Source organism: Tachyglossus aculeatus, chromosome 3 (assembly GCF_015852505.1).
Source record: "Tachyglossus aculeatus isolate mTacAcu1 chromosome 3, mTacAcu1.pri, whole genome shotgun sequence".
Taxonomy (NCBI): domain Eukaryota; kingdom Metazoa; phylum Chordata; class Mammalia; order Monotremata; family Tachyglossidae; genus Tachyglossus; species Tachyglossus aculeatus.
The window spans coordinates 83686046-83707844 of record NC_052068.1 but is presented as its reverse complement, the minus strand read 5'-3'; the positions used below and the strand labels follow the sequence as shown (position 1 = coordinate 83707844).

The following is a 21799-nucleotide window of genomic DNA, read 5'->3' as shown; positions in this document are numbered from 1 at the left end:
TGTGCCAAGCACTGTACTAAGTGCTGGGGTGGATACAAGCAAATTGGGTTGGCCACAGTCCCTGTCCCACATGGGGCTCATAGTCTCAATCTCCATTTTACAGATGATGAGGGAACTGAGGCCCAGAGAAGTAAAGTGACTTGCCCAAGGTTACACAGCATACAATTTGTGGAGCCAGGATTAGAACCCTTGAAATTCTGACTCCCAAGCCTGTCCTCTTTCCCCTACACCACACTGCTTCTTTTAAGCACTTGGGAGAGTGCAGTACAATAGACCTGATAGACACAATCCCTGCCCACAAGGCGCTTACAGGCTAGAGACATATATTAAAATGTGTCCATCAGCTCTGTTATACTGTTATAGTGTACTCTTCCGAGTGCTTAGTACCGTGCTAGGCACACAGTAAGTGCTCAATAAATACATTTGATTGATATTACAAATAGGGGAATGTACTTGTTTCTTCTTACCTAACTGCATTCTTTCTCTTTCTCCAGTTTATGATTTTGGGTCCTCCCAAGAACAACTAATAATAATAGTTATGATACTTTTTAAGCATTAACTATGTGCCAAGCACTGTTCTAAACACTGGGGTAGATACAGGTTAATCAGGTGGGTCACGATCCCTCTTCCACATGGGGCTCACAGTCTTAATCCCCATTTTACACATGAGGAAACTGAGGCCCAGAGAAGTTAAGTGACTTGCCCAAGGTCACACAGAAGACATGCGGCAGAGCCAGAATTAGAACCCAGGTCCTTCTGACTCCCACGCCCATGCTCTGTCCCCTAAGCCACACTGCTTCCCTCATCTCTGGCTCTCAACTCTTCCATCTCCAAAGTATTGCTCATGACTTCTCCCCATTCTGGTATTCCCTCTTTCCTTTCTCCCCAACTATTCAAATCCATCCTCTCCAGGAGTCATTCTCCCAATCAGTCACTTCATAACTAATGAAAATATATTTGTTGTTAATATGTTTATTTGTTTATGTGTTAATGCCTTGCCTATCTCTCTCACTCTTTAATGTAGTGATCAGTTTATATCCATTCACTCTCTCATTATATTAAAGCACATAAAGGGCAGGGATCACTAGTCTTCTTCAATATGTTCCTCAAGCACCTATTTCAAGGATGTTGATAAGGTGGAGTTTTTCAGGGATGAAAAACTCCATGAGGTGGAGTTTTTCAGGGATGAAACCTTTGGAGATTTTTGATGATTTTCTGGGGATAGAACTGTCCAGAAGCCTGCTGCTTTCCACTGACCTTTATTTCCTATTCTGAGAGGCACCAAAGATCAAACTTAGTGGGCTAGCTCAATCTCTTCTGGAGGGGTCCCAATGGACCCCTTTAGGCAATATCAAGAACAGAGCATATCAAGAACAGAGCTGCCTATGAATGTGTTCTTCACTGAGACTCACACTGAAGAAACACTAGCAAATGACTATCCAAAATCCTATTTATGATGGAAAATTGTTTCTTTTCCTCCAGGACGTTGAGGCAGTTCTCATTTGGTCAGCTTGAATGCAATGCTGGTCCCTCTGGACATAAGCCAAAGAGACCCAAACAAGAAAATAGCTCATTGACCAATGTCAAAAGAGTCTGTCTTCTTCCACAGCCTCATCCCTGGGGCTGAAGCCTAAGTAGAAATATGTGATTCATTTTGCCCTTGAGCTTTGTCACAGTAGCAGAATAAGTGAAAACTAAAATTGTGCATACAAAATGAACGAATCTCTCAAGGTTGCTGCCAAACCTAAGGATACTGCCAAACTATCCTCCAAATAAATCTCGTTTGTGATTTTGAAAGGGATACAAAGTTTAGCAACACATTATATTCTTGCAGAACCTGTGTGTCCAGTTTGTGTAACATTTCAAATCATTGGAAAATGACAATCTTAAGAGAAATAAGGGACTTGCTGAAAATCAGGTTACATAATACTGACCAGAATTCATATTTACAACATGCAATTCAGTGACTCTAAGTGAACACCTACTTTCATAGGTAATGGTTATGAGCAAACATTGAACTTCAATTTATTCTCCAGCTCTTAGAGAAATGATTGATATGACTTTAGTGTGACTCAACCATGTAGCAACAATTTTTACCACCTGACAACAGTCATTTCTCCACAAATCTATATTGCTAGGCCTGTTTTTCAGATGACAAAATGAAGATCTGGGGAATACCGGACACTAGAAGTAGATGTGATCAGGTTTGCTTTAGAGCTATTGTATCACTTAATTCATCTGAGCTCTGTGGTTTATATTTCCAAGCTATGTAACTTAATATATCTGAGCTCTGTGTCTTAGATTTCCAAGCAGAATCTGTCTGCTTCTCACCCACCAATTGGCACCTCACATTTACTAGTAAGTACCCTGAGGTACTATTATAAATAAGACTAAATTACATCTGACAGCCCAAATGAACAAGGTACATTTTGGGATGAAGTATCCTTGACTTTGATGATGTTGGTTCAAGAACTCCCAAGGGATGTGGTAACACTCTGAGGCAAAGCAGCACATTGGAAGTATACAGGCTATAAATCTTAATTTTAGCTTTGCCATCATCTCACTTTGTAACAGTGGCAAATCACTTAAGTTTCCTATGCCACTGTTCCTTCTTCTGGAAAACTGAAGTGGTAAGAGGGTTGGTTTGTTGAAGCAACAGACTCTAAGAGCAATAGAAATTACACCTAAGCTTAGAGATAAAAGTTGTCAAATTAAATCATATTTCAGGGTCCTGAGAGTGGTTGTGTGAGTTACTGAAGTTCTTCTTCATGAAGATGGGTCTTATAACTTGATCTTTTTTATGCAGTTTCCCCCACCCTGATGTAGTCTTGATTTATCAATAATTTCTCAATTGTAGGGGCAAAAATCTTCCTTCTCCCTATCACCCTGACTTAGCGGTTCAATAGCCTAATTCATGCCATCCCTTAGGATGCTTACATTTATATCTTGACCCATCATTTGTAGTGCAAAACCTCTTGTAACCCTAATAATTATGTATACCTTCCCACTGACCCCTATAGGGATTATAGGGTTGTCATTTTTCTGTGACTGACAGGTTGTGTAGGGGAGAGTATCTTGGGCTTTGTCTTGGTTACTCTTATTGCCTTGGAGTTAACTAGTTAGGAAGAGTAAGATAATGCTTCCCTTTCCCTATTAGCATGAAAAACTGAATTTGTTGTATTTAAATTCCTGAGTTCCACGCCTGCAGTGGCAAATACTTTTTCAAACCAGGTACAATTTCAAGAATATTTTTTTCTAAGTCTTCTTAAGTCAACCTAGGACTATACATTTTTTCATTCATGGTATTCTCCCTCATGTTGGTAACATTAAGCCCTATGTGGGATAAGGAGTGTATCCAACCTGATTAGCTTGTATCTGCCGGGTGCTTAGTACAGTGATTAGCACATAGTCGGACCTTAAGAAATACTATAAAATCAATGCAGTAAGGGCTCAATAAATTTAACTGATTGATTTATTGATAGAAATGGTAATAGCAGGAGTATGGAAAAATGAAATAAATAAGTAGATAAGAATAAATTGATATATTTATAAGTGTTAAAGGTAGCTGTTGGGATAACATGACCGGGGCATTAGAAATGAGTTTAGGAAATGTCTCCAGGAGGAAGTGGATATTCAAAAGGATTACTAAAACTTAAGATATTCTTGTAGCTTTAAAAAGCTATACAGGAATTATTTAGAAATCTTAAGGTGGTAACACGTCTTCATAAATCCTTGAGAAAATCTGACTCCCACATGTGGTGGAAATCCAGATATCAGACCAACCTCTTTCCTCCAAATTCATCCTCGTCTGCTGCAAATTTGCCCTCTCCTCCACCAGACAACAATTCTTTATCCTTACTGACTCCCATCCTATCACCCTGCCTTTGACAGTTGTTTCAACATTTAACCCTCTCCACATTCTCTCTGTTTCCCCATACTACATCTTACAATGAATAACCTGGCCACATAATTAATTGATAAAACTGAAATCATCAGATGTGATTTTCCTAAAATCTCCCCTGCTCTTCTCCTGTCACTCCCTCCTCCTGCTCCTTCTTCAACTTTCTCATCTTTCCCAGCAATATTTCAGACAGCTATCCTGCCTCCTCTCAAAATCTACCATCTCCTCAATTCAATCTCTTTGCATCTTATCAAAACACTTGTCCCCTCCCTTCTTCCCTCCCTGACCGTCATCTCCAACTGTAATATCCCCTCTGCTTTCAAAACAAGACCATATATCCCCTAACCTAAAATACATTCATATGGCTACCTCTAATTGCTGCCCCCTCTCCCATCCCTCTCCAAACTCCTTGAGTGAATTGTCTGCAGCCATTGCCTCTACTCCCTCTCCTTCAATTCTCCACTTGCAGTCCTCCAGTCTGACTTCCACCCACTTCCTTCCATGGAAACTGCATGGCCAAAGGTCACCAATGATATCATCCTTGCTAAACCCAATGACTTCTACTACATCCTAATCCTTCTTTACCGCTTAGCTACCTTCAAACCTATGGACCATCCCCTTATCCTGGGAACATCTTCTAACCCTGGTTTCATTGAAACTGTCCTCTGCTGGTTCCTCTCCTACCTCTCTGGCCTCTCATTCTCAATCTCCTATGTGAACTCCTACTCTGCCTCCCTTGAAGCTCAGTTCTGGACCCCTACTATTTTTCACCTACAGTCACTCCCTTGGAGAACTCATTTTTACCCATGGTTTCAACTACCATTTCTATGTGGATAATTCATTCATTCATTCATTCATTCAATCATATTTATTGAGCGCTTACTGTGTGCAGAGCACTGTACTAAGTGCTTGGAAAGTACAATTTGGCAACAGATATAGTCCCTACTCAACAAACGGGCTCACAGTCTAGAAGGGGAAGACAGACAACAAAACATACCTCCCCAGCCCTGAGCTCTCCTCTGCAGTCTTATATTTCTGTGGTCTCTCATTTTTAATGGTAAGCACTTACTTTGTGTCAAGGACTATTCTAATTGCTGGGGTCAATGTAAATATTCAGGTCCCACACATGGGGCTAGCAAACATACTTATGCATTTTCTATCCTACAAAAACCCTCCCTTGACCCTATGGCTCCCTCTACTTATCACCCAATCTCCCTCCTACCATTTCTCCAAACTTCTTGAGTACCTACTGTCTCCACTTCAACTACTAAAGTCTCTTCTAGATTCCCTCCAACCTGACTCCCACCCCCTTGAGTCCACAGAAAGAGCCCTTTCTAAGGGCTCTCTTCTCGCCAAATCTGAGAGCCTTTACTCCACCCTAATCCCCCTATACCTCTCAGCCACCTTTCGCACCGTAGACTATCCCCTTCAATCTTTATCCAACCTTGGATTCATTGACACTCTCCTATTTGGTTCTCCTATCTTTCTAACTACTCTTTCTTGGTCTCTTTTTCTGGCTTTTCCTCTGCCTCTGTCACCCTCTGACAGTAGGCGTACCTCAAGCCTCAGTTATATGTCCCCTTCTATTCTCCCTCTACACCTACTCCCTTGGAGAACTCAATCACTCCCACGGCTTCAATTACCATCTCTGTGTGGATGACTCCCAAATCTACATCTCCAGCCCTGACCTCTCTTCTTCCATACTACTATCTCTCATTTCCTCTTGCCTTCAAGACATATCTACACTTATCTACACCTCAAATTAAACATGTGCAAAACTGAACTCATTTTCCCATCCAAGCCCTGTTCTCCCCAAGTCTTCCCCATCATTGTAGACAACACCACTATCCTCGCTGTCTCACAAGCCCATAGCCTTGGTTTTATTCTCCTCTCTCTCATTCCACACATACATTCAATCTGTCACCAAATCCTTCACAACATTGCTAAAAACTTCCCTTTCTTTTCCATCTAAACTCTACCATGCTAATCCAAACACCTATCCTATCCCACCTAGACTACTGCATCTTCCTCCTGCCTCCCACTCTTATCGGTACTTGACTCTGCTGCACATATCATTTATCAATTAAAATGTTCACTCGAAGCCTCCCCATTCCTCAAGAACCTCCAATGGCCACCAATCCACCTCCACATCAAACAGAAACCCCTTACCATTGGCTTCAATTAGCTTGCCCCATTGTACCTCACCTCATTAACTTCCCACTGTGGCCCAGCCCACACACTTTGCCCCTCTAATGGCAATTTACTTGTGGTGCCCCAAACTCATCTATATCACCACTGACCCTTTCCCACATCCTCCCACTAGACTGGAACTTCGGCCTCCCCCACAGCACCCCCATATCCTATATATGCCAGACCACAACTCTTTCCACCTTCGAAATAGTATTAAAGTCACATCTCCAAGAGACTTTCCTCGACTAAACCCTATTTTGTCTGACTCACTCTCCCTTCTGCATTACCTATGCACTTAGATCACGGACCTTTGGACGTTTGATATTCACCCCAACCCCACAGCACCTACGCGCATCTTTACATTATATATGATAAATTATTTCTTCATTTTTATGTCTGTGTCTACCTCTAGACTATAAGCTTGCTATGGGCAGGGAACATGTCTACTAATTCTGTTGTATTGTACTCTCCCAAGTACTTAATAAAGTGCTTTGCACATAGTGTGCTCTCAATGAATATAGTTGATTGATTGAATGATGGGGCTCAGAGTCTAAGTAGAACAAAGAACAGGTTTTGCAGTTGAGGATATTTAGGCACAGATAAGTGAACTGACTTCCACGAGTTCACACAGCAGACAACTGGCAGAGCTGGGATTAGAACCCAGGACCCAAATTCTGTTTCCACTAGACCACACTGCTTCCCATTTATTCCCATAATCTATCTTCTGTTTATCCACAGATACATTAAATTCACACTGAGGAATGGACATCAATTCCTTTAGAGGCAGAATCTTATTACTGGCCTGAGTCCTTATCTTTTTAAGTCCTTTTCTTTTGCACTGCTAGCTCCCCAGAATGAACTGCCACACCTCAAACCAAAGGAGATAAATATTACTTCTACCACATCTTTTCACTGTGTTCTAGAGTTGTCATGCTGTGTACTTTGAAAGACACCATAGGATTTCTTCAGTGGAGTTGAATCATCCGCTGTTATTAAAATCACAATGGCTGTATGACTAATTCATGCAATTCTAGTTGAGCACTTTCTGTTAATCCACTAGCATGTGCTAGGCAGATGAGGGATGTAGTCAGGGTGCCGCTTGTGGAGGAGGCCCTGTTTACTTTCAAGAGCGTCAGCAGCCAGCGGCTAAGTTTACTCCTCAGTCAAAATTCAACCACGGAGCTGTTATTCTCCTCGATTTTCTATAGTGTGTCTGCACTTCAAAAAATTAAGCTAGAGAGAGAGATAAATATGCATGTTTAGATTATGATATAATATGATAGCACAGGAGTAGACTGATCACATTTGTGTTTATCCCCCAGATGCTCTGCTTTTGTGTCATCTCTCTTCTCCCTGAGAGCTTCTTGGAAAGGAATTTAACTATTTCATTCTAGTCCAGGCAAGGTTGGCAAAGTGTTTTATTAACCGTTTAATGTCTGTCCCTACAAAGCATTCCTCGGTCCCTGCTTGTAAGTTAGTATTTGTGTAAGTGGTGATGATGATAATAATGATAATGGAGTCTCCCTTTCTCATAAATGAACAAGCCTTGGTCCATTCACAGAGGCTTCAAGACCAGGAACGTGAGCAGAGGAATTGATTTGAATGCTATTGGCTTGTGCAGTGTCATTTAATCCCTCAGTGGTATTTACTGAGTGCTTACTGTGTGCAGAGCATTGGATAATGCACTTAGAATGTGAGCCAACTGTTGGGTAGGGACTGTCTCTATGTGTTGCCAACTTGTACTTCCCAAGCGCTTAGTACAGTGCTCTGCACACAGTAAGCACTCAATAAATACAACTGATTGATTGATTAGAATGAAATATATGAGAGTTGGTATTCATGCTTGCTGCCCACAAGAAGCTTCATACAATAGCAAAAGACAGCTTACTTAATTCACTCTTTCATTCATTCAGTTGTATTTATTGAGTGCCTACTGTACTAAGCACTTGGGAAAGTACAATGCAACAATAAAAGGACATATTCCCTACCCTCAACGAGCTTACAATCTAGAGCGAGGAAGGCAGATATCAATACAAATAAATAAATTACAGATGTGTACACAAGTGCTGTGGGGTTAGGAGGTATAAGAACAAAGGAAGTGAGTCTGGGTGATGCAGAAGGGAGGGGGAGAAGAGGAAAGGGTTGGGGGCTAGTCTGGGAAGACCTCTTGGAAAAGCCAACAACTTTTTTTCATTATTAACATCACCATCCCCATTTATTGAGGGCCTATTATGTAAAGAGTATCAACTTCAGAGAGATAATAGATATTAGGTGGGTTTGTTACCTTTTTCCCTCTATAGAAATTTAAATAAAATTTGGTTCATGTCTTTGCTACTGTACTCAAAAGATGGTCTAAGAAACACTGTAAACAAATGAAGTGTGGCTCTAACCCTAGCTCTGCAAGTTGCCTTCTGGAGGACCTTAAGCAAATCACTTGACTTCTCCATGCCTCAGTTTCCTAATCTGTGAAATGAGTATTCAATGTCTGTTCCCTTTCCTACTTAGACTGTGAGCGCTATGTGGGACAGGGACTGTGTCTGACCTGATTAACTTGTATCTACCCCAGCGCTTCGCATAGTGCTTGTTCCGTAGTAAGTGCTTAACAAAGTCATATTAATAATATAATAGCATTTCACACATTTTAGTAGAAAAATGCCTGGCTTTCCTTGTACCCAAATTAAATGTAGTCTCTGCCACTTTTCTGCTGTGTGACCTTGGACAAGTAACTTCACTTCTCTGTGCCTCAGTTACCTCATCTGTAAAGTGGGCATTGAAACTGTGAGCCCCACGAGGGACAGGAACTGTGTCCAATCCAGTTTGCTTGTAATAATAATAATTTTGGTGTTTGTTAAGCGCTTAGTATGTGCCAGGCACTGTACTAAGCACTGGGGTGGATACAAATAAATCAGGTTGGATGCAGTCCCTTGGAGCACTTAGTCTTAATCTCCATTTGACAGATGAGGTAGCTGAGGCACATAGAGGTAAAGGGACTTGCCCAAAATCCCATAGCAGACAAGTGGTGGAGACAGGATTAGAACCCTTGACCTTCATGACCCCAAAGCCCATGCTCTATCCACTATGCCATGCAGTTTATCACTACACCATGCTGTTCCTCACCCACCCCAGCACTCAGTACAGTACCTGGCAAATAGTAAGTGCTTAGCAAATACCATAATTGTTATTATCATCATTATTATTATCCAAACACGAGCTATACATGGATTAATCTAAACTGGATAGTCCAAACCATACTTAATTGTGTTACCCTGATAAGATTTCTAAAATGTCCGTCTACACACGTTGCCTCTCATCAGAAACCTATACATTCATTCATACACTGCTCTTACCAACAAGCACAATGTCTTGAACCCTGAATTTGAGGCACTCAATCAGCTTATCCTCCTAGCTATCCACTCCCTTCACACACCATACCCCAGCTTCACACTTTTTATTCTTCTTGAGCTAATTTACTCACTGCCTCATTTCTGTCATGTCCATCATGTCCAACCCTTCCTCAATACTTTCTACCTTCCTGGAACTCCTTAACCATTCAAATCCACCAAAGCATAGCTCTCCCCATCTGAAAATTTTCACTAAATTACATTTACTTAAAGAGGTCTTCTCCTGATTGATTATCATCTCAAGTGTCACCTTAACACTTCTCCAACTATGCATTTATGTGCTGTAGAAGCATGATAGCCCAGGGGGAAAAGCATGGTCTTGGGAGTCAGATGACCTGGATTAGAATCCCATCTCCACCATTAGCCTGTTGTATGACCTTGGGCAAGTCACTTAACTTCTCAGTGCCTCAGGGACTTCATCCATAAAATAGGATTTAATATCTGCTCTGCCTCTTACTTAGAGTGTAAGCCCTATGTTGGACAGGGCCAGTATTATCTTGTATCTCCTCCAGACTTTAGTATAGTGCTTGGCACTATAGAACACATAATAAGTGCTTAACAAATACCTCAATTATTATTACTATTATTATTATTATTATTATTATTATTATACACTTATAACCACATGTAGCACTTCTTTCTGTATGTACCAACAACTTATTTTTTAAGTTTGTTTCCTTCTTCCTCCTATCTATTATCTGATCTCCCCTACTAGATTATAAACACCTTTGAAGACAGGAATTTTGCCTATTTAATCTACCTTACTTTCCCAAGCACTTAAAACAGTGTGCAGCATGCAGTAAGTGCTCAATAAATACTTCTGATCATTTACTTCAACTCTCCAGAGAGTGGGACAAAATGTTTGTTTGATTTTAATTGGGTCATTGGATACTTACTATTTTGACTGAGCAAATAACTCATCATTTCCCCTCAAACCTCCCAGAATGGCTTGAATATAGGGCAGAAAGTCAGAAAACCTGTGGCCTGGGCCGGCCATTGCCATTCCCTGAGATGGGCACTGAACTCTCTCTTTCTCTGTTCCTTCAACTACCCCAATTTATTTTCACAGGGAAGATTTTAAAATAAGAGATCATATGTATAGGTTTGGAAATCTGAATATTTATCTAACTGAATGCATAACTATTTCCATTAAGGCAATCTAGGAATTCATGTTCTTAAAGGTCTTATATTAAATAACTTTACTCTTTGAGAAAAGTTCTTTGCAAGGTTCTTTTAGTTTCAAAGGCAACCATTGAATTATCAGTGTTTCTTCTTATTAGCCCTTTCTTCCCAAATAGAATTCTCCTAGGTCAAGTGTATAAATTTATGCTGCACTGATCTCATTAAATCCAATGGGAATTCTATTTATGTATTTGAAAGCCAAAGCTGGCCCATTTTTATTCCAAGGAGAAAAATATATTTGGTGAAGAAAATAGAACATTTTGAATTTACAGTTTAAATTTCTATTGGATTAGCACTTTTTAAAATTCCCCAATGATGGCACAAGGTAAGTCAGCAGAGCAGTCTCTCTCTTACTGTTAAAAGTGTCAGTGCTAACTCAGATAAAGGGTCTTCATTCATCGTACTTATTAACCACTTACTGTGTGCAGAGCACTGTATTAAGCACTTGGGAAAGTATAATATAACAATAAAGAGTAACAATCCCTGACCCCAATGAGTTCACAGTCTAGAAGGTCAAGGCCACAAGTTTAGCTGAAGCGAGAATTCATAACCCAAGAATCAATCAATCAGTCGTAGTTATTGAGCACTTACTGTGTGCAGAGCACTGAACTACGTGCTGGGACGAGTAAAATACAACAGAGTTAGTAGACACACTCTCTACCCCCATTGTGCTCATTGTCTAGGTGGGAGCCCAATGAAATGTTTATTCCACTAAGTAGTTCTACTTCTAACTGAGTTCACAGCAATTTTCATAGACATTCATATGCCTATAAAGTTGGGAAAAGAAATGTACCGAATTTCATTATATAATAATTATTATTATTCAATTATAAGTATAGTATTAGATGATGGAGAGTCCCATTAGGAATGAAATATGAGCTTTGATCCTTAGACTTCAGACCGAGAACCTGTGATAGTGGTTTGCACATTGACGCTAACACTCTGTCATTCATATTACCAGTGGGACATGGAAAAACATGTAAGCATAAGGGGCACCCAGTTGTTCGCTTAACCTAAAGTAGGAGAAAGAAAAACAAACCAAAAAAACCTAAAGTGTGTGTTTAGAGCACTTAGCATTCATGCCGTGTTGTAGTTGAAATTTTAAGAATGTCCTCTCCCAATAATCTGTTCAAACTATTAAATATAGTAGCCATCTATAATTAAGAGGTATTGAGAATTTGAATGTTTCCAAAAATAAAACATATTGATTCATATTTTCTTTTAAAAGATCATTATTTCACAAACTCCAGGAATTAACACAGGGAAAGTGATGGGAATTATTTGGCCACAATTTATGATTACATAATGTGTTTTCATTACCTTAATCCATAATTCCTGGTAGTTATTCTTTCCATTTGCCTACTTAATGGATTTTAAGTACAAGTAGCCCCTTTTATAGTTTGCAGCTTTACCGTCGTTTTCCTCTGAGACATTAAAAATGATGATTCATCCATGTATTCACTCAGCTGCAGTTTAAAGCTCAGAGCACTAAGCATATATTACATGCCAAGAAAAGGGATTGGAATCTTAGGTGGTGTGGCATTTTTGCATTTATTTAGATGTGGACAATGCACACAGATGGAAAATGGAGGCACACACACACACACCAAAAAAGCTTGTCTCATTCCTCATATACCCTAGCTCTTACATAATTCTTCACGATACCACAAGTTAATTCTATAAAGTTAATTGGTGTCCAGCAATGATTTCCTTTTTTTTCCCCTTAATCTTTTTGATGTATGTGAAGATTCAAGCTTAAGAGCAGTGCAGATAGAAGCTTAATAAAGTCCATCCCTGCCAATGCAACTTGGATTTTGGTAACTCCTGACACTCCCACAGTCAGCCCGTTCATATTCATTCCAGACTATTAATATCATAGTTCCTCTTGCTGAACCTTTCATGCTGCCTTGAAAAGATGTTCATAGAAATTTCATAGAACTGAATGGAGCCAGATTTGTGCCTCAGAATGGCTCTTACTTGACACACATCATATTCCAAACCAAACTAAATGTCTAAATCTCTAAACTTTCTTAAAAGCAAAAGTGAATATATTTGTGATATTTTACTTCACCAGTGATTATATCGGCTGGTGGGATTAATTTATTTAACTTTTTTGCACTTAATGATGCTTTAATGGCCAGAAAGTTTTCACATAGCTTTCAGAAACTACTAACATACTCTCAGGGTAGAGCTAAAGTGCTGGAAGGATTTGTATCAATGTGCTTCATCACTATCTTGCTAAGGTTTTCAATCTGATGAATGTACCTGAAGGTTAATACATTAACTGAACATTTCATTTAGACTTATGGGTAGCAGTGAAAACATAAACTGAAAGCATAAAAAATACGTCTGATGAATTCATCTAATGCACTTATTGCCAACACTTTGTCATCCAGTTTAATAATATCAAATGACAAACACAGACGATAGCATGAATTAGGATTGCTTCTTAATTGTATGCCATACTGATTGTTATAGCTTTGAATATGTTCTCTTAAATGTTCTTCATTGACAAATATAGTTTCACTGTGTCTGATGGGGTTGGAGCAGTCAGTGGGAGCAAAGAAGAAGGGGATAAAGGATGTGGCAAGTTGTGTTGGGAATTGACACAGAGTGTCACCCTTTTCCCCAGTCGCAGAAGACCTAGATGAAGGGAAACTAATAGAAGTGACAGGTCCCTGAAGAGACAATTCCAAGAAGTGGAGAAAAGAATCCAAGCAATGAGAAGAAAGACTTGAAGGAAAATAGAGACAGCCAACAGAATCAGATTGTGTAATGCTTGATAACGGGCACTTGGGAAAATAGAAAATAATGGTGATAAAGGAACTGAGGGTTAAACATGAATTCACAAAATCTTGGGAAAGAGCTAAAGAGATTTCAAGAGAGGAGCAGCTTGACCTAGTAGAAAGAGCATGGATCTCGGAGTCAGGAACCCTGGGTTCTGTTTCCAGGTTTACTACTTGCCTGCTCTGTGGCATTAGGATAGTTACTTAACCTCCTGGTGCTGTGTAATAAGAGCTTAACAAATGCCATCATTATGATTGCTATCATTATTATTATTAGAATTTTTAAATGCCTGGAAAAGAGCCCCAGATTTAAAATTTGATGCTGACACTGTGGAAATGAAGGGTAAGATGAACATGAAGTAAAGGCTTGAGACCAGAATGGACAGAATAAAGTAAGGAGAGCTGTTCCTACGGCAGACAGAAGGTTATGAGAAAGATTACAGAATGAAAGAGTGAAAGTTATTTGGGAAGTAAGGATATCACAAAGGGAAATTGGTCGATGTGAGACAACAAAAGAAAGAGGGGAAAAAAGTAAAAAAATGCATATGATATAGAGAAATAGATGAAGTCAGATGACAGAATGAAAAAGGTCAATGTGGATGATGACACCAAGAGTTTACTAAGAATATTATTTGTGTTTCCTCAAGAGAAAATGGAAGTTGGAAGAATAAGTGCCTCTCTTTCAGACCCAAGATTAGGCCACTAGGCCCATAAGGAAAGTCAAGGTTTTAAAATAATATTTTCACAGAAGTTAAAAGTTTGCCTCGCATCAATGCAAAGGTAGCTCTTGCTTTGTGCTCTACCTAATTTTGCCAAAGGAAGAACAGCTCTTCACATGCATTTTCACTGTTTCCAATGGAATAGGAAACTGTAGTAACGTATTCTAAGAGGAGTTTAGTGAATATAGAGACCTGAAACTTCTCGGTTTAGAAAGTGTTCCATTTTGTGTCCTTGCATGCTCCAAATTATTATTGTCACATCAGTACTCTGCTATAAAAAAAATTTTGCAAGAACTTTCACTGTGACCGAATTGTTCAACAGCTGAGTTGCATAAATTTAGATGAAATATAGTGAGGTGATAGTAAATGAGAAGTTTATTTCCCATGGAAATAAATGACGTGTACTCTCTAATTGTGAGCCATCATTTTATGGACAATGTAGATGTAAGATATATGTTTGCTCTTCCATGTCAGTTAAGATGAAGGCAATGGACAATACTAGTAGAAAATATCTTGTTTTGAAAAATCATGGCTAAGCATACAATAAATCATCCAGCACATTGCTTAGAAGAATGATAACAGTGTGCACACCTCCTCTTCCCACTGTTGTTCATCTTCCTTTTTCTCCTTCCCTTCTCCTTCTCTCTTTTATTCACCCTTTGTTTGCAATAAAAATGCTTAGCGATCAAAGAGTTTAAATGTTCCTCATTAATTCCAACCAAAAAGATTCCTATTGCTTCTATGATAATGTGTGCAATCTGATAAAGCATGTGAAAGGGGAAGAGTAAAATCTGAAGATCCAATGGGGGAAAAGAATTAGACAGACATCATGATAATATTAAAGTGGATTCAGTTATAATCGTCAGTGTGCTAGATGCTTAATAAAATATTTCTATTGAAGGTGAAGTGCCTGTAAGAGATAAGGATTTTGTTGCCTTCTTTGTCTTAATTGATTAGATATTTATAAAAATATGAGGGGTCACTGAAATTATAAGCCAGCTAATAATTCTTTCAAGTTTCAATGTATTCCAAAATAAATTTACTTTCAACCTAATATTTTATTAACATTAGGAAGTGAGAGTAATTTTAGGCAAAGCTAATTAGTGTAATATTAAACTACATACTATAGGGCTCTTTTATTAAAATCTTGACAGTGGTTTAAAATTTTTATAACTCTAACCAAAACGTTGAATTTTGCTAAGAGGAAATGGTCATTGAAATAGCTAGTAAATTTCTGGCTAAGAATTTCCAAACACGGATATTTGAGTGGGCTGTAACAGAGAAGAATTGTCTTTTTCTCATCCCACTCATTAATGATATATTTTAATTTCCTTTTCTTATCTTTAAACTAACAAGTAGACCAAGCTAATGAAAACAGCCAGTTGCTGTAAGAGCAATATGCATATTCTTTTCATTTAGCAGCCTAGGGAATGAGAAGTTGAAGAGCGACAGGGAAATAAGCTTGCTGGTTGATCTAATATTTAATGCAAATTAAATATTTTTGCATTTTTATGAACACATCATATCATCCTTCATACACTGGTTAGGTAGCACAGGTCATGCACTGTTAATGAGCTCAGAGTAAATTAATGCCCATAAACACCGCACAGTATGAAAATGAAAAAAGTCATTACTAACCTGAAGAATTGTGACTTTACAGAAAATGAAACTGAGCACTCTAATTATTATCAAAGCTATTTCTGTAGGCCCAACCATAGTGGCAACTTTGTAGTGTTAGAATTATTTCTATTCCTTTATTAATATCTTTACAAAAATCATTTCCCCCTTTTGGACTCTGGTAGGATAAAAGAAAAGTTATAAAAATAATATGTTATTATAGAGGGGCTAATGCATCTGTTCTCCTCCATGACAACCGATATTGAAACCGTAACCATGGTGACAATGGTTCTGCGAGATTACGTCCAGGCTGAAGATTAGGGCTCTGGGAGGAGGGAGGAGGAAAAGGAAGTAGTTATTGGTTCCAAACCAGGGTATTTCTGGGTAAAGAACAGCATAGATGCCTGAAGAAATAGTTCCTTGTTTAAGATCCTTTCCCTTTACCATAAGTGAGAAGTGCTCGAAGTGTCGCATGGTTAGTGTTAATTTTCCGATTTAGTTTTATTTGAGTTGATTTTTTGCCACTTTAGCAGACATATTCTAAAGTCACTAACATAGTACACCTTCCCAGACATAACATTTATGTACTCACTTTTGGCATGCCCTAAAAATATACAAGTACCCACAACCTGTCATTTGCTAGAGCAACTCTTTTAGAGTGATATTATCATAATTTAGGAACAGGAGCTACTTAATTGAAAATGCCATCTTGTATTCATGTACAAGCTTGTAAGATGGTGCCAACTGTCAAGGTACTTATTTCTCCTACCCCTTGGCAATGACATAGCCTTAAATATTTTTTTCCAGGAAGAAAATATTTTTTAATACTTGTCATCTTTGTACCGGAAGGTTATACTCTGACATCCCACTCCGCAGGAATATTCCTGCAAGGGCACAGCAACTGCCTATTATTATCTCATTCTACGGATAGTAAAGAAAGATATAGAGAGGTTAATTGTCTGGCTTGAGGTCAAAGTGAATTCCTATTGGTAATAGAAGCATTCATTAAATGAAAGCTGCTAGAACAGTTTCCTGATTCCTAGTCCTCTCAGTTGCTGCTCTCTTTCACCTTTTTGTGTACAACCACTGAAATTCTGTATCATGACACCGGTAGTCTGAGCCATAATTGTCTTGTCTTTTGGAATGAAAGAACCTACAAAAATCGTCTAGGATTATTAGAGCGAGGCCCAGGATAAATCATTTCAATGTCCATAGCTATAATATAATATTAGCACCTGCACGTTTCATCCCATTGACTGGCCTTAGTCTCCATGGCTGAATTAGAATCCTGAACTGATGAATGAGAACTATTTGATAGCTAGATCCTCTTACCACTTGAGTGCTGAAAGGAGAGGCTTGATCCCCATTAGACCTTGGCAGAGGTATGTAAAATGGCTGAAAAGGTGTTCAGGGGTGAGGGTCATGAAGAATCCTAGCAGAGGTGCCCCCTTTCCATGGCTAGTTTGACAGGGTAGATTGGGTCCAGAGTTTTAGTGCCTATAAGGCCTGGGAAGCAGCATTGTTTAGAGGATAGAGCCATGCCTGGGAGTCAGAAAGATCTGGCTTTTAATCCTGGGTCCTCCACTTCTTTGCTGTGCGACCTTGGACATCTGCCTCAGTTCCCTCAACTGCAAAATGAGGATTAAGACTGTGAGCCCTATATGGGACAGGGACTGTGTCCAACGTGATTATCTTGTATCTACCCAATACTTAGTACAGTGTCTGGCACTTAGTAAGCGCTTCAAAAATACCATAAAAAATGTGCAGAGCCTTGCTCTAGAATCACTTCTAGAACTCTGGGTCCACCGTTCCTCTAGGACACCAATTTTGCCTCACCTATTTCCTACCTGTGGGGCTGAAACCCCATCAAGAAACAAAAGGGAGCCTGCAAAATGTTTTCCTAAGCCTTTCTCCACATCTGTCCCCAAATCAAAAGGCACTGGGCTCAAGCCTGGCTGTATGGTAGGATATCTATTTAAGCTTGTGTGTCCTTTCAAGTGATAAGCATAGCAAGAAGAAACAATTTCCTGAGCAGCCATCTGGATTCTTGAAGACCTTTGCTGCCCAGATAATTTTGTCCTCCAGCTGTTGGGATGAAAGCTCAATCACAGCAGTGATCCAGAAGCCTCTAAAATGGGTAAAATGGGAGAAATTGAGTCAAACATTCTTATCATCCACCCAAACCTGACAGTTTTCCAGTAAAGTCAGTGGAAAATGCAGTGTGTTTAATTGAGGGAAGGCAGCAATGTTTTTTTGTCTGTCTCCCCCCTTCTAGAGTGTGAGCCCGTTGTTGGGTAGGGATTGTCTCTATCTGTTACTGAATTTCCAAGTGCTTAGTACAGTGCTCTGCATATAGTAAGCACTCAATAAATATGATTGAATGAATGAATGAATGAATGAATACTGGAAAAAGATCCGGCCTGGCAGTCAGAGGACCTGGGTTCTAATCCCAGATCTGCCACTTGTCTGCTGTGTGACCTGGAGTAAATCACTGTGCCTCAATTTCCTCATCTGTAAAATTGGATTAAGACTATGAGCCCCAGTTAGGACATAGACTGTTTCCAACCTGATTATTTTGTATCTACCCCAGCACTTACTATAGTGCCTGGCACATAGTAAGGACTTAACAAATACCATTTACAGAAAAGGCAGCTCATAGCTCCATTAAGTCTCCAATCATCTTAAGGAATTTTATAGTTCTTGAAAGGTACAAACCCTTGTTTGAATGAGGCAACTGAATCATATGTCCACTTGCTGCCTCTCCTTTTCCTCCTCTAATGTGATGCTGCTCCTGTCATTCCCCCTAATACTCCCAAACTCCCCTCAGTGCCATCTCCTTTTGCCAACCAACATGTTCCTGGTTCCTTGTAAAATATTCGTAATGCCCTAATGTTAGCACAATCCTTTATACTTCAATCAATCAATCAATCAATCAATCGTATTTATTGAGCACTTAATGTGTGCAGAGCACTGTACTAAGCGCTTGGGAAGTACAAGTTGGCAACATATAGAGATGGTCCCTACCCAATAGTGGGCTCACAGTCTAGAAGGGGGAGACAGAGAACAAAACAAAACATATTAACAAAATAAAATAAATAGAATAAATATGTACAAGTAAAATAAATGAATAAATAGAGTAATAAATACGTACAAACATATATACATATATACAGGTGCTGTGGGGAAGGGAAGGAGGTAAGGCGGGGGGGATGGAGAGGGGAAGGAGGGGGGGAGTTTTTGTTTTTGTTTGTTTTTGTTCCTTTTGTTTCCCCCAGACAACTAGACTCTGGCTATTTAACTCAAAAGTGTAGGGTTCATGGGTTTAGGGCTCTTAGCTGTAAATCCTGAACTAGGATTAAAAATAACCAAAATAGGAACCATCTATGTAAAATGTTGATTATGAAAAGCCAGACAGCATTCCACTTCAAGCTCTGCAAAAGCCTCAGTTACCATGGTTGTATTAGATTCCCAAATCGAATAATGGCCAAAATCAAGATTCAATCACTATTACAATTGGAAGAAAAACAACCAAGACCAAGATTGAGATTTAATTCCACTAAAGTTTGTAGCTGCAAATGCAGAAGCTTTTTGGCTGATTTCAAAAGTCACTTACCATGTACTTGGCCACAGGGATTCTTTGGGGCTTAAGCTTTTATTTGGAAAAAAAGGGTAGAAAAAGACTTTAGACTGAAATAACTTCATGTTAGATCACTGTAGCTTCCATTTCTCCAATGATAATACGATCTCACCACATGGCAATCATCTTCTGGTACAGATCCCCAGATTTAGATGAAGTTTTTTACTATTTGCAGAGGAGGTAAACACCTACCACAGTATGCCAGTGGCTTCTGTGTGGTTCAAAGAAAACCAGGTCCATTTTACTCAAGACAATTCTCTTGCCAGATTTCAATGAGGCTGCTATTGAGGGTTTTTAGAGTTCACTGTTTGGGCTATGAATTAATCATTTAACACTGACTTTCTTAAACTCTGAATTTGTGTAAATTGCTTCTCTGGCAAGCGAAGAATCGAAGGTATGTGCTTCAGAAGCAATGGAAGTGTGACTAGTAGACAAAGCAGTTACATGAATGTTCATTTCATGACTTCGGTGCAGGACTAAGATCCTTCTAAAACCTAAGCAATCCCAATGTTTGTGGTTGATATTTACTATCAGAGTTTATTAATTGAAATGTAGTATTTTATGTCAGCACTTACAACAGTGCCAGTGCTTAAAACAGTGCTTGGCACATAGTAAGCGCTTAACAAATGCCAACATTATTATTATTATTGCATAGTTCTATTGCTATATTTTTCTTTTTTCTCTCCGTTCATTTTATCCATTATAATGTCTTTCCCTTGAAACCAGTGTCTTCCAATGTAACAGTTCCCCTGATGACAATTGTTCCTACTATAACCCAGACTTCTTTGCCATCAGCCTCTCTGATTTACTCCTCTCCTTCCCCCTTTAGCTATCCCAAGTTCCAGTGTCCTCCCCTCCGCTCCCCGTGATGTGGTCCCTGTCTTGGTTTCCAGTCGCTTTGTTCGTCTCAGCTGGCGTCCTCCTGCAGAAGTCAAAGGAAACGTTCAGGCCTACACTGTCGTGTTTTCCAGAGAAGGTGACAACAGGTAGGTGTCAAAAGCCAAGGTCACCCAACTTTGCCTTTATCCTCACACCTTGTTTTATTGTCATGTCTTTCTTTCCACAACCTATTATAAGAACAGAATTGTTGCCCTGTGAAAAAGTGATCGTTAGAAAAATATGTGCCTCTAGGCTCAGGATGATTCAGCATTCATTCATTCAATCATACTTATTGAGCCCTTACTTTGTGCAAAGCACTGTATTAAATGCTTGGGAAAGTAGAATATAACAATAAACACGTTCCCTGCCCACAGTGAGCTTACTTACTGCTTCCAAAGCTTTGAAGAGTTGGTGACTAAAGTAAGTGGAATAGTAAACACATTCTCCCACTTGTCTGCTGTGTGACCTCGGGCAAATCCCTTCACTTCTCTATGCCTTAGTTACCTCATCTGTAAAATGGGGATTAAGACTGTGAGTCCAATGTGGGACAGAGACTGTCCAACCTTATTTGCCTGTATCCACCCCAGCATTTAGTACAGTGCCTGGCACATAGTGAGCACTTAAAAAATATCACATTATTATTTAATGTTGCTTTCTGTGGGCAGCAAATATCTTTCCCTCACTGATCACTTACTGTGTGCAGAGCACTGTTCTAAGCACTTAGGGGAGTAGAATATAACTCTGCCCACAAGGAGTTTACAGTATATAAGAGATTAGACCCAATTATCTTTGTAATACTGAGGATGAATCAAGGACTAAGAATTCTAGACTGTGAGCCCTTTGTTGGATAGGTACCATCTCTATATATTGACGATTTGTACTTCCCAAGTGCTTAGTACAGTGCTCTGAGCACAGTAAGAGCTCAATAAATATGATTGAATGAATGAATGAATTCAGAGCATCTCTTTGCAGGCTTATGTGAGAAAACAGCAACATGGTCTAGTGGATAAAGCAAAGGCCTGAGAATCTGAAGAACCTGAGCTCCAATCCCAGCTCTGCCACTTTCATTCATTCATTCAATCATATTTATTGAGCACTTACTGCGTGCAGAGCACTGTACTAAGCACTTGAAAAGTACAGTTCGTCAACATATAGAGACAGTCCCTACCCTACAATGGGCTCACAGTCTAGAAGGGGGAGACAGACAGTAAAACAAAACATTTGTCACTTGCCACTTCTTTGCGGTGTGACCTTGAGAAGTCACTTAATTTCACTCTGCCTCAGTCACTTCATCTGCAAAATGGAGATTACAATTGAGCATCCCATGTGGTACACAGACTGTGTCCAACCTGATTAGCTTGTGACACCAGCACTTAGTACAGTGCCTGCACAGAGTAGGTGCTTAACAAATACCATATAAAACAATAACAAAAAAAGAGCCTTGCTCATCACCATTGTGGAGCCCATAACCTGTCCAAGTTAGGAAT

At 39.4% G+C, this 21799-nt stretch overlaps 1 protein-coding gene across 1 annotated transcript in view; it reads left to right on the top strand.

The window, feature by feature from the left end:
- The window catches only part of DCC (DCC netrin 1 receptor), a 1045544-nt gene that overhangs the window by 700251 nt on the left and 323494 nt on the right, over positions 1 to 21799 (top strand). The window contains exon 8 of the mRNA XM_038743415.1: positions 20263 to 20419. Coding sequence (XP_038599343.1) covers positions 20263 to 20419 — 157 coding nt within the window. The remainder of the gene's footprint in view (positions 1 to 20262; positions 20420 to 21799) is intronic.